Source organism: Plecotus auritus (genome assembly GCF_963455305.1).
Source record: "Plecotus auritus genome assembly, chromosome: 9".
NCBI lineage: Eukaryota > Metazoa > Chordata > Mammalia > Chiroptera > Vespertilionidae > Plecotus > Plecotus auritus.
The window spans coordinates 70,586,594-70,599,786 of NC_137783.1; the positions used below are offsets into that span (position 1 = coordinate 70,586,594).

Genomic DNA, 13,193 nt, shown 5'->3' on the forward strand with positions numbered 1-13,193 from the left:
GGGGCTGGAAAGACATGGCCCTGCCCAGCCAGAAGCTCTGGGCCAGCAGCTAGACCAGGGATGGGAGAGGTAGCAGGGTGTCTGGGCGGAGGCACCTGGTGGCCGAGGGGTCTGAGCCTGACACAACCCCAAAGAATGGCCACCCCTCCTGTTCCCCAGGCCCAAAGGCAAGAAGAACAGGTGGGGCCAGTGCACAGGGCCGAGCGCTGTGGGTGGGCATAGATGAGGGTGAGAGCCACAGCCACATCAGAAGCTCCTTCATCCTCAGAGTGATTGATGGAGTGAAAGGGAGGGAAGGAGGGGAGCCATGACATGAAGCAGCCACACTTCCAGCCTCGCCCCACTGAGCACCAGCTGTGCAACCAGCATCAGAGCAAAGAGGTCTCCAAGCCTCCACCACCTCCTCTGTCAGGCGGGCGTGACAAAATGTACCCCGAGGGTCGTGCAAATTAAATAGGGTCCTGCTGCAGGCAGCTTGGAGGAGTGTTGTTGCTATTGCTGCTGGTTCTTATTCCTTCTACATTTCCCAGGCGTGGGGCGGGGGGACAATGTCCGTGTTTTGTATTTTCCTAAGTAGAGGAGGCAGTTGCAAGAACAGTGTGCGTCCCTAAAACACAGCCTTCCACTAACCCCCATGCATCGGGTGTTTTCTTCCGGCTACAAGTGCTTTCAGGGGCCTCCGCTCTGTGGACAAGGCGTGTCATGGCTTTTATAAAAGAGGTACCCAGGCCCAGAGAGGCTGAGACCAGAACAAGCTCCCCAGGTCACAGAGTCCAGAGCCAGGGCCGGAGCCGTGTCTGGGGTGTCCTTCTGGGAAACACTGTTCAGCCTCCCAGGGCGCCTGGGTGCCCCCAGCCCAGCACCCGGGGTTTTTCAGGGCCCAGCACCCATCTCCCCAGCCCACTCTGGCCCAGCAATGCCGAGCCCTGGCTGCACACGCCACAGCGCTTCCTCCGCTCCCGAGAAGGAAAGTGGTTTCTCTCCCTCAGAATCTAATTTCACGCCTGAGCCTCGCTGATTAATCCCCTGCTCCTCCTCCGCGGCCTGTCAGCCCCTCCGCTTGTAAATTCCGCGTGTGCCACAGAATTTGTGTGTTTTGCATCAATTAAGTGTCACATTGAGTAATTCTTCCCTGGCACCGTGTTTGTTTATCCCAACCATTCCCACAGGGGGTGGGGTTAGAGCCTCAGAAACTGGCAGGCAGGGAGGCCTCAGAGCAGTTGCCCGGCACGTCCGCACGGCCTTGCCACATCTGCACGGTGGTGCCACATCCACACAGCGGTGGTGACAAGTCCACATGGCGGTGCCACGTCCCTATGGTGGTGCCACATCCACACAGCAGTGGTGGCACGTCCCCACGATGGTGCCACGTCTGCACGGTGGTGCCACATCTGTCGAGCCAGAGCTCACACGTTGCCATGCTGGAGGCGCCCACCCCTCCGCCTCCCATGCAGATGAGGAAGTAGGTGCTGAGGGACCATACGCACCCAAGGGCACTAGTGACCTGTGACCCCTGCATCTGCACGGGGTCTCGTGTGTCCCACCGGGGCTCATGCGAGAGCAGTGGGAGGTGGAAGGGAGCAGAGCCTCCAGGAAGTCCTTCCCAGGGAGGACAATGTCCAGCCCGGTCCCCTCCAGGGAGCTGAGCTGGGGCGAGGGAACTGCCCTGAGCCCAGGAGGATGCAGGGGCTCCGTCACCCTTGAGTGCGCTCAGCACTGGATGAGTCCACCTCCATCCCACTTGCTGAGCCAGGTGTGGGCGACCTGGTTCTGCTCTGGGCTCTGCGGTCTGACCCCAGCAGGTCTCTGCTTCGCTCTGGTCTCAGGTCCTCATCCAGGGGAGCCCGCCAGGCCCCTGAGCCAGCGCTGCGGGTCCCTGAGCCTGGGAGGCTATGCAGTGGGGGGACCTGCCCGTCCACGCTGCGCGCCTCGCTCAACCTCCTCAGACACGAATGGTGCCAAGCCGGGCCCTGCTCAGTGCCAGACCCTGGAGATACAGCGATGGGTCCACACTGCCCCGAGGTGCCCACAGTCCCCTGGTGCTCACTGCTGCTTGCGAGGGCCGTGGGGGACGGACAGTGATTTCTCCTGGGAGAGCGGTGGGTGGGGGGGCGGGGGAAACCTCCCTTTTCACATACTGTACACTCGCCCACACCTTCATGTGTATATATTACACTTTCAAATGTTTCTTTAAAAAGAAGAGATTGTTTGAAAATAAAATGAAGGAAAAAGGAAGCTCTGGGAGCCCAGCGAGAGTGGCCTGTCCAGGGAGGGGAGCAGGGGGCACCGTCCCAAGGATTGGTGCTTAAGCTGCTCTGAGAGAGGAGGAGAAGCTGGCCCAGGAGGTGGGGACACAGGGGACCCACAGGCACAAGTGTGAGCAGCTGAGATGAGGTGGGAGGCAGTGTAGACGGGCCAGGCCAGGAGTGCGGTGGGAACTAATCATGGGGGCCTTGGAGCTCAGGGCAGGCGTGCATTGTGTCCTGTGGCTGCAGGGAAGCCTGAGGAGCAGTCACAGCAGGGGAGGCCCCAGGGGAAGGAGCCCAGGGGGCTTGTCAGAGTGAGCGCCCGCCTGAGCGAGCAGCGGGCACCACCGGAAGTGGCACGGCCGTCACTCACGGACCGGCCTGCTCAGGCCTTGGGCCTCGGGGTCTAGGGCTCAGGTCCTGCGTCACTGCCTTCTCTTGGTTTGGAAAAGCAAACAGTGGGTAATTGTTGGGGGCTATGAGGGTGTTTGCAAAAGGCTTAGCTTGCAAGCCCTTCTGGGTGCTGGGGAAGTGCACTATCTACCCGACTGCTGGTGTGGTGACGGGACAGGGCAGGCAATTGTCCCCCATCCTGAGGGGCACCCACAGGCCAGGCTGAGGCCCAGACCAAGCCTTCCTCATCATCTCCAGCCCCAGACCACGACTCTCATGTCACAGGGACTCGCTGCTCCCGAGGCTGGCCAGCCTGCATGGGCTGCAGTGTGAGGGGCTGCACACTCTTCCTCTGCACCTCAGGCTCTTCCCTTCCCGTCCTCTGTCTGTCTGTCCTTCTAGCTGAGCCAGCCTGTCTTTCCCCAGCCTCTGCTCCCGGCCCGGGGTCTCAGGGCCTCCATCCAGCAGGAGCAGGAGTTTGGGTCAGTGACTGGCTCAGGGAGACCCCGAGAACCCTCCCACACTGGGTGTTGCTCCTCTGGGCACCAGTGGGCAGCAGGGTCCTGCTCCAGGTGCTGCCTTCCCTCCCCCAGCCCCACGGCACCCAGCTCAGGGCCACCGGGGCCAGTCACACGCTCTTCCTTCCAGACCCTGCTGAGTCCGGCCCCGCCATCCTGGACAGCTTCCACTCCCAGGAGGTGTGGGCCGGCCACACCGTGGAGCTCCCCTGCACCGCCTCCGGCTACCCCACCCCCGCCGTCCGCTGGCTCAAGGATGGCAGGCCCCTCCCAGGCGACAACCGCTGGACCAACCATGTCACAGGGCTGACCATCAGCGACCTGCGGACCGAGGACAGCGGCACCTACATCTGTGAGGTCACCAACACCTTCGGCTCAGCAGAGGCCACAGGCACCCTCACAGTCATAGGTGAGTGGGGAAGCTGCTCTTCCAGCCCTGTCCTTGACAGTGACCTTGACAGTGGCCTTTAAGAGCACCAAGGGGGAGGGGAGGGGCCTGGGGGCAGCTGCGCCTGCCTCTGGCCGCCCCGGGGACCATCTCCTGGCTGGGAGAGGCAAAGCAGGAGACCTGCGTCTGGCTCCAGCACTATGAGAGAGTAACTGACCTTGGGCAGGTCACACCCTGTGACACAGCCTCAGTGCCCTCTTCTGTGCAATGGGATTAGGGTCCCTGGCTTCCTACCTCCCAGAGGTCACAAGGTCAGATGGGCCCAAGAGGGTGATGGGGGCAGGTTTGCAGGGTTTCTGGCTGTGGAAGGAGACAGCGTCTGTACAAAGGGAACCCAGCGGACGTTGCTGCATTAAAGAGAACATAACTGTCCCATCAGACACTGGATGGAAACAGCCCAGGCGTCCTTCCGGGGGTGATCCTTCCTGCTCCTGCCCAGCTCAGGGCCCAAGGGAGCAGAGAGGCCCTGGGTGCAGAGGCGGGGAGACGCAGAGGGCTGATGCAGGGAAGAGCCCTGGAGCAGGATTGGTGAGGCCCAGGGGCCCCCTCTGTACCACCCCCCTCTCCCCCATCTCCGCTGGCCCGGCCTCACGTTGCCCTCTGTAAAGTGAAGAGGCCTCCTCACTCTGGCACCGAGTCTGACTCTGAGTGTCTGCTCTGTGGGCTGCAGGGAGCTGCTGACAGTCGTGGGGCCAGGTTCGGAGACACTTGGGGGCCTCACTCCCATGGGCCTGAGTCCTGAACAGTGGCCTGACTCCTGAACATGGTGGTACCTGATGGCAGCAAGACGGTCACTCGACCTGGGCGGGGGTGGAGGCCACCCAAGATGCTCCCACCCACCCCCATGTTGCCCCCTCGCCACCCCCCTCACCAGCCACCCCACCACCCCCTTCACCAGGTCTCAGGATCACAGAGCTGCAGGTCTGCAGGCCCTTGGGTGGGACCAGAGAGCCCAACCTCTCCCGGGCCGGCCTCCGGGGCCTGGTGCCGCATTCAGCCCAGATGGGGCCCAGCCTCCTCCGCACAGCCCAGGGGTTCCGACAGGTCGATGTGTCAATCTGCTCTGCTGAAAGGTCCCTCCTGACTGGAACTCACTGAGACCCTAAAAGAGCAGGAGGAGCCCCAGGACATGTTCTGGGAGTGACAGTGAGACCCAGAGACGTGGGCGAGAGTGCTGAGAGCCCCAGGGTCTGGGTTTCCTCCGACACACAGGCCGGGGCGCAGAGAGGCCGACAGAGGGACCAGGGTGCCCCCCACTTCCTGCACTGAGCACTGTCCAAAAGGGTTTGGTCTAAGTTACCTTCCCCCTCCCCACGCTCCTGCTGCACACACATTCACGCTCACACTCACACTCACATTCACACTCATACATGGTCTCGGGGAACAGATCAGGACATAACCCCAAATCCTTGGAAAATGAGCAAACTTGACTCTGGGTAATCTGGTGTCCACAGCACGTACAGGCAAGCAGGTACTCACACACACACACACACACACACACACAGACTACCCCGCACACGCGTGCACATGTACAGGGTGCACATACCCAGACACACACATCCCTCTGCTGTACATGCTCACATCCTGGCACACACACAGGTGCACAGCAAGTCACTGCCCACAGTGGTTGGCACCCTGGCCCTGTGTGCCCATGCACAGCTGTTCTCCTCAGACCCTCAGCTCCCACCCTCCCCCACACCCAGGCTGGAGACCTGGGTTCAAAGAGGAGTGACATGGCTTCTCTCTGTCTTCCGTCTTCTCCAAGAGCCCTTCTCAGCCAGGGTCACGGAGGGGGAAGCAGTGCTTTTCCTACTCCCCCCGCCCCAATTCTGCAACCAAACCCCCACCCATGCTGCCTCCACGCCCAGCAGGACAGTGAGGAGAGCATGGCTGGCAGGGCTGGGAGGCCTGGTGGGCGAGCAGGGCTGCCTGTCCCACTGGGCACTGGCACTTCCTGGGCACAGACGGAGGCTGGGAGCCAGGAGGGAGAGCTGGCATGAGCGGCCCAGGCTGGCTGCACCCACCAGACGGACCTCAGTGTCTCGTCTCCTGTCGTCCGCCTCCCTGGAGGGGTCTTGGCCTCCTCGCTAGGCCCTCAGGGCCATGGAGATGAGGGGAGAGAGGCCACCCGGGGCTGGGAACCAGGCGGCCAGTGCGGCCATTGATGAACAGGACTCAGGAAGCAGCATGATAGAAAGATAGAGAGGTTTGGGGTTCGATTCTGGTCACCTCAGCTGCAGGCTCGATCCTCTGCCCATCAGGGATCACCCGGCTCTCAGGTGGCTCACAGTCTAGAGGGAGAGACAGACACAGAGGTGATTAAAGACCACGTGCTTAGCATGGCGTTAGTGCACCCAGGGAGGCCCGAAGAGGGACCCTGAACCCGGCCTGTGGGGGGCGGAAGGCTTCCTGGAAGAGATGACCCCTGAGCTCAGGGTGGAGGATGAGAAGGAATTAGGTAAAGGGGTGGCGACACTCCAGGCCAGGCCCTAGGGTAGGAGTAGACCACGGGGTGCGGGCAGGCTGCCTCTAGAGGCTGCTCCTGAGACGAGAGGCAGGTCCCATGGGGCCTGGTGCCCTTAAATGCCACCCTGAGCTGCTGGGCCATGGAAGTTCTGAGCGGGGCAGTGGCAGGTGGCAGCGCGGGGACAGATGGGGGGACACGGGAGACAGGAGGCAGGGGTGAGCAGACTGCCGGGGGCCAGGCCGGGAGCCGGGTCTGCAGCAGGGCAGCTGTGGTGGGTGAGGAGCAGATGGCCTGGGGTGTATCAAGGAAGGCAGACCAGCAGAAGGCAGGATTGGCTCTGTGGGGTAAGAGGTGAGTGGTGGGTCCAGGTGTTCCCTGGAGTCTGGGGTGGGTGACAGCAGGATGATGAGCCAGTCAGTCCCCCATCCAACTCAGGAGCTGCAGGGAGCGCCACAGCCCCACGGAGCAAAGGACCCCCAGAAAGCACAGCCCCTCAGAACAGCAGAGACATCTCTTGGCCTGACTGCCATTTCACAGATGAGTAAGCTGAGGCCCAGAGGGAAATTCACCAGTCCCAGCTCCTTCCGCCCAGGGCTCTGGCACCAGGGCCTCTGATGATCACGGTGCACCCACAGCCACACTCACCCACACGGAGCCCATTTCTCCCCTGTTCGCCCTGCTCTCTCCCCGGCCTGGCCCAGACCCCCTCCATGTGACCCTGACACCAAAGAAGCTGAAGACCGGCATTGGCAGCACAGTCATCCTCTCCTGCGCGCCCATGGGCTCCCCCGAGTACACCATCCGCTGGTACCGCAACACCGAGCCGGTGCTGCCTGACGAGGCCATCTCCATCCGCGGGCTCAGCAACGAGACGCTGCTCATCGCCTCGGCCCAGAAGAGCCACTCGGGGGCCTACCAGTGCTTCGCCACCCGCAAGGCCCAGACCGCCCAGGACTTCGCCATCGTGGTGCTGGAGGGTGAGCGGGGCAGCCCGTTCAGAAGGTGGTTTCGGGACTCCAAAGCCCTGCCGGGAGGTGCCCGGGCCCAGGCGCCTGCCTGCCCCCGGATGGGAGACACGGGGCGGCTCTTTCTGCATCCCAGGCAGATGCTGCCTTAGTTAACCCTCCCAAGGACGCTGGGGAGATCCTTGTTTAATGGTTCCGTCTTGCAGTTGAGGAAATTGAGATTTTCGGTCACTTGCCCAAGGGGAATTGCCGGTCAGCTTAGAGCAGGGACATGGAAAACGAGGCTGGTGGGAAGGGCAGGGAGTAGAGCGGAGGGACACCCAGAAATGAGGCAGAGGAGAGCAGGCAGTGACCCAGCGGGCATCTGACTCTGCCAGGCACCGGCTCTCCCCAAGTTTGAGATAAGGGGCCCCCAGAAATGGGCAGGGGCTGAGAGTGGCAGAATGTTGGATTCACATCAGCATTTTGATGTGACATGTGGGTGGGTGTGGAGTGCATGTTATATTTGCCTTGCTTTCTTTTTTATGTTTGTTTTGGGTTTTTAATACCCATTTTACCCTTTACACCAATCCTGTATGGAAGGAAGGCCAGGGCTCCTCCTCGCCTGGGTGGGGAACAAGGACAGTGTCCCCGGAGGAAGCTGGGCACAGTTAATCTCTGGGGCCAGCCTGTGTGGTCGGCCAAGACCAGGCCCAGCCACAGACCCCGCCAGCACGGCCTCTGGGCGGCTTGCACTTTAAGCCTCAAACTGCAGGCTGTTTGCTAGAGCACCATCACCCCTCACCCCCCAACCCCCTTCTGCCAGAATGAGAAATGGAACCCGACTCCACAGGTCCGGCTGGGTCAGGCCCTGGTTCCACAGAATGAGAAATGGAACCCGACTCCACAGGTCCGGCTGGGTCAGGCCCCAGTTCCACACAGAGTTAACCTCTGCACCTCTGCCTTTATTAATAAAGGGAGGAGGGAGAGTAGAGAGGGAAAAGCTGAGAGAGTAATGTTTTATGAAGCACTTACAAAGTCCTGTCCTAAGCATCTTTAATGCATTAGTTCGTTTAATCCTCGCAGCCTCTGGATGAGGAATTTATACTCAGATCCCCATTATCACCATCCTCTATGGAGACGAGCTGGAAAGACTCAGAGAGGTTCAGTAACTTGCCCAAAGACACAGAGCTAAAGTGACTGAGGGAGGATTCAGACCCAGGAGTCTTCATTCCTATGCAGTAGTGACTGGCACCTGACGGGGATTCATGAATAACGCGCGAACCGATGTACCTGAGAGTTCTTTATATTGTCCTGGCCACTGCTTCCCCTCCTCCCCCGTGGGGTGGGGTGGCTGGTGGGATGGCCGCTCAGCAGCTCAGTGACCTGAGGGGGCTCCTCACTCCTGCAGACGGCACGCCCCGCATCGTCTCCTCCTTCAGCGAGAAGGTGGTCAACCCCGGGGAGCAGTTCTCGCTGATGTGCGCAGCCAAGGGGGCTCCGCCCCCCACGGTCACCTGGGCCCTGGACGAGGAACCCGTTGTGCGGGACGGCAGCCACCGCACCAACCAGTACACCATGTCCGATGGCACCACCATCAGCCACATGAACGTCACGGGCCCCCAGATCCGGGACGGGGGCGTGTACCGGTGCACCGCAAGGAACTCAGTGGGCAGTGCCGAATACCAGGCGCGAATAAACGTAAGAGGTGCCTGTCTACATTTAAATATCAGAATAGGTTCTGAGTCCCTTTGCCATCTCTGTGGTCCTCATCTTTCGTGGTGATGGCTCCTCGTGCTTAGTTGTCCTTTTGACTTCAGCAGAGGTCTCTTCTTTCTCCCCTCCCCCTGCCCTCCACAGTCCCGTCGTCCATCCGTGTGTGCATGCGTGCGTGTGTGCATGTGGCACAGTTTACTGCCTTGGCATCCCCACCCACTCCACTCCTCTTCCCTTCTCCTCTCCTGCAACCTGCCCTGAGCCCGTCCCCATTCCCCCATTCAATCTCTCTGGCCCCAGGTATATAAGCTCCAGGCCAGCACCCACCAACCCACCAGGGCCTTGCCTGGACAGGCCAGGGAAGGAGCAGAGGGGCCAGGCTTGACCTTTGACAGGGGTGTCCACCAAAGCTGTGTTCCCAGTGCAACCCCACGGAGCCATCCCTCAAATGCTCCAGGAGGTGTGAGCAGCAGGAGCCGTAGCGTCCTCTCTTCCCAATCCTCTGTGCACCTCCTCACTACCCCCCAAGGCTCAAGCCATCAAAAGTAGGAGGCTCAGGCTGGGCGGGGTTACCCAAAGAGAGGCAGCTCCAAGGGGCAGAGTCCTCAGGTTCTCCAAGTTTCAGTTCTCCAAGTCGCTGTGATGAGAAATCTCCTCTGGAGCCCTTTGCAGCCTGTGACGTCAGACTGGCCCTCATCTGACCCTACCAGTGACCTCTCACCCAAGCACAGAGGAGGCCCAAGGGAAGAGAGGGGGGCTCGGGACTAGGGGTGCTGGTGGCTGCCGTGGGGCGGGGAGGGGAGGAGGATCATGCTAAGTGCACCTGAGCCAAGCAGGTCTCCAACCCCATGTGAAACACATGCCCTCCATGTGGCCGCCCCTGCCCTTCCCTCGGCATCTGAAAAGAACGGAGCCATAGGTCCTGGAAGGGTCCCGGGGGCAGTTCCTCGCCTCCTGGGTGGCAGCCTGAGCCTGGAGCCTCTTGTGCCCGTCCAGCACCTCCTGCATGGTGCCACTGAGCCCTCCACACCCCCACAGGACCATCTGCCCCGCTGACCAGTGATGACACTCCCTCCCCCTGTAACCAGGGGCCCTTCTCAGGGGCCCACCAAACACATTTACCTGTGGAAAGTCATCCAATGAAGACCTCCCTGTTGTCCTTCGGACAGCATTACGTGCAAATTGAATGGAAATGACAATGTCCACATTTCCATTTTAACCCCAAATCTTAACTCCTCAGAAATGAGGACTTGCCCTCCCAAGCTGCCCTTCCTGGAGAGGCCTCAGCGCCCTCCTGGGCCCTCCTTCAGGGGATGGACTCGTGCCCTGGCAGGAATGGACGCCTGTCTGTTTGCAACTATTGAAGCCAGTAACTGCGTCCTGGAGAGACCGTGGGTGCCCCCAGTCCCAGGCTCCACCTCCAGCATTGTGATGAAGGCCACCCCCCACTCCCCACCAGCGGTTTCCGCCCCTGATGATCTCAGAGCCCAGCACTGAGGACAGCACCCAGGCAGCGGCTGCCCCTGGCTGACCGCCGCCACCCCCCCCTATCCTCCCTCCTGACCTCGCCAGGGCCCCCCAGCATCCGGGCGATGAGGAACATCACGGCCGTTGCCGGGCGGGACACCCTCATCAACTGCAGGGTCATCGGCTACCCCTACTACTCCATCAAGTGGTACAAGGACGCACTGCTGCTGCCAGACAACCACCGCCAGGTGGTGTTTGAGAACGGCACGCTCAAGCTGACAGATGTGCAGAAGGGCATGGACGAGGGCGAGTACCTGTGCAGCGTCCTCATCCAGCCGCAGCTCTCCATCAGCCAGAGCGTCCACGTGGCCGTCAAAGGTAGGCCCACCCCCCAGCATGTGGCCGGCCACAGGGGCCACGGCCTCTGCATTCGAGCGGGTGGGACACCACGGGGAGAGGGCTCCGCAGGGTGTCTGAGAGGCAGGGGCAGGGTGGTCACCTGTGGGGACACAAGACCACGGGGACCTCTGCATTCAGGTTTGCTCCATGGGCTGCAGGGCAGGACAGCACTGGCCCCAGAGGAGTCAGGGAGAGGCCAGGACAGAGATGGCAGGCTCTGTAGGTCCCCTGACGTCAGCATGGAGGGCCCACCAGAGGCCGGCAGGAGGCGGCAAGGGGCGGGAGCCAGGAGCGTGCAGGCAGCAGGAGGCGGGGTGCAGGGAGCAGGCTCTGGGTCCTGGGCTCCCTTCTGGGGTACAGACTGGTGGCTCTGGACCTGCTGGTGCCGCTTGAGGCCTAGGAAGCACCTCCTGGAGCTCAGGCCCCAGCCTGGTACCTGGGAGCCACTGAGTCTGTGGATGAAATGAATGAATGAATATCAATGCGCGAATAAATGGCTGCATGAAGAAATGAGGGATGTACTGGTTCTGGGCTGTGCCTGTGTGTGAAGCTCCCTCCCAAATCCACTCCTAGAAGCGGCAGGCCTGGGGACTGTGTGGGCCGGGTGGCCTGGCTGCTCGGGGAGGTGGGAGGTGGGACCCGCCAGGACTGGCTGGGAAGAGGTCAGGGAAAGCCAGGCAGCCTCTACCTAGCCCAGAAGGACCCAGGGCTGGGGCAGGGCAGGCCAGGAGGAAGGAAGTTCTCAGATGACCTGAGGAGGCAAGAGGAGAGACAGAGCCCGTGAGAACACCTGGACATCGGCGTCACCCTGGCGGCCGGGACACATACTCCAGAAGAAAGCTGGCCTGGGCCCTGGGGAAAGGTCGCTGGCACAGGGGACCCCAGAGGGTCCCAAGCTTCTGCTGCAGGTGGAATGAAGGCCTGTGACAGGAAGAGGGAGGTCTGGGAGAAGGACGAGTGGGGAGGTGGACGCTGCCTTTGGTTTGGCCCCAAGCCCACAGCGGGCAAGCAGGTGCATGCGTCTGGGGACAGCGGGCAGCGCTGAACGTCTGCGGAAGGCGGGGTCAGTGCTTCTCTCCTATGCTCCTTGTCACCAGTCGTCTTCGTTGGCACACGGGAGCTTGTCACATGCCTCCTTGTGTACCTGCCACCTGTCACAGCGCTAGATGGTGTGTGTTTCTTGAGCTGAAGCTAGACAGCCATCTGGCTTAAGTGACTTCCTGCAAGCCTTCCCTTGAGCCCTGAGAACTGGGCGCCCTGTGGCCACCTCAGGCCCGGGGTCCCATATGGCATCTACCTTCCTGCTTCCCAGCCAGGCTGAGGGCCACCGCGGCCACCCTAAGGCCTCTGCCCAGCCCAGGGGCCTGGTCCTGGAAGGAACCTCTGACCCCCAGGCCACAGCCCCCATGTGGTGCCCCCTCCTAGTATCATGGGCCTCCTGGATCCATTCCCATTACAAGCAGGAGACCGAGAGTTCCCAGTGTAAACATCATATATTAGAACATCCAACCTCTGCTCCACTCCCTTAGACCGCCCACTCCAGCGAGCATGTGGCCTGGTTTGTTGGCTTGAAAAAAAAAAAAAAAAAAAGAACAGGACTCCAGCGAGCGGTGGAGCACGCGGAACATTCTGAAAGCCGCTGCTCATCAATTATTCATCCCCACTCAGGGAGCGATCAGTCCTAATGAATTGAATCTGATGCCTTCCGTCTGCGTGGCTCACTGGGCCTGTTGAGGTTGTGCAGTGCCGAGTGACAGTGTCTCCCAGCCCGGGAGGGTGCGTGCGTGTGTGCGCGTGTGCGCATGTGCGCATGTGTGTGTTCCTAGAGGCAGAGCCTGCGCACCAGCACCCAGGCTGTGTGACTTTCCTGCGGCAGGGATGTGGCAGGTATACCGGGCCTGTGGCCACACTCCACATCCCACCCTCCACAGCTGAAAATTCAGCCCTAGCAGGGTTTTCACCTGTTTCCTCTCCAGACCATGAAGCAGCACTGTGTGAGGAGCTCCGAGGACCTGTTGCCCCTGCCATTCCCAAAGCTCGGGCCCCTCAGCGCCCCCCTCTCCACTGCCCCCCTCCCCACCTCATTAGCATGCACTTTTGCAAAGAAGCTGTCAGAACTGATTAGGAGCACGCTCCTGATTAGCTGATGTGCTGCTCCCCGAGCTCCTCAGAGAGGAGGCAGAGGAGGTGCAGGGTGTGGAGAGGAGCACTGGCTGAGGTCGAAAAGGATGGGCCCCGGGGGCAGCGCTCCAGACCCCACCCCTACTGCCTGGCTAGGACATCCGCCCCTCCCCCAGGACCAGAGCCGAAACCCTGTGTGGGAAGGGACAGGTGCAGGTGGGCCGGGTGCTAGAAGCTCGAGACCAGCTGGAAGCCCCGCATCTCTGGGGGGGTGTGGGTGGGGGGTCAGGGCTGTGCACAGGGCAAAGCCCATGCTGCTCCAGGATTTGGAAAAACGACTGCTGACTCCATTTCTCCTGGGACTGCTTGTCTTCTGATAAATTTTGAAACACTGAGCCAAAAGCAGAGCACACAAGATTTGCATGCACATGCACACACACACATGTGCAGAGACCTGTGTGTATGAATGCAATG

General features: G+C 61.1%; 1 protein-coding gene across 1 annotated transcript in view; it reads left to right on the plus strand.

The window, feature by feature from the left end:
- The window catches only part of DSCAML1 (DS cell adhesion molecule like 1), a 356,739-nt gene that overhangs the window by 255,227 nt on the left and 88,319 nt on the right, over window positions 1-13,193 (plus strand). The window contains exons 5-8 of the mRNA XM_080642468.1: window positions 3,288-3,566; window positions 6,774-7,049; window positions 8,428-8,724; window positions 10,305-10,577. Coding sequence (XP_080498594.1) covers window positions 3,288-3,566; window positions 6,774-7,049; window positions 8,428-8,724; window positions 10,305-10,577 — 1,125 coding nt within the window. The remainder of the gene's footprint in view (window positions 1-3,287; window positions 3,567-6,773; window positions 7,050-8,427; window positions 8,725-10,304; window positions 10,578-13,193) is intronic.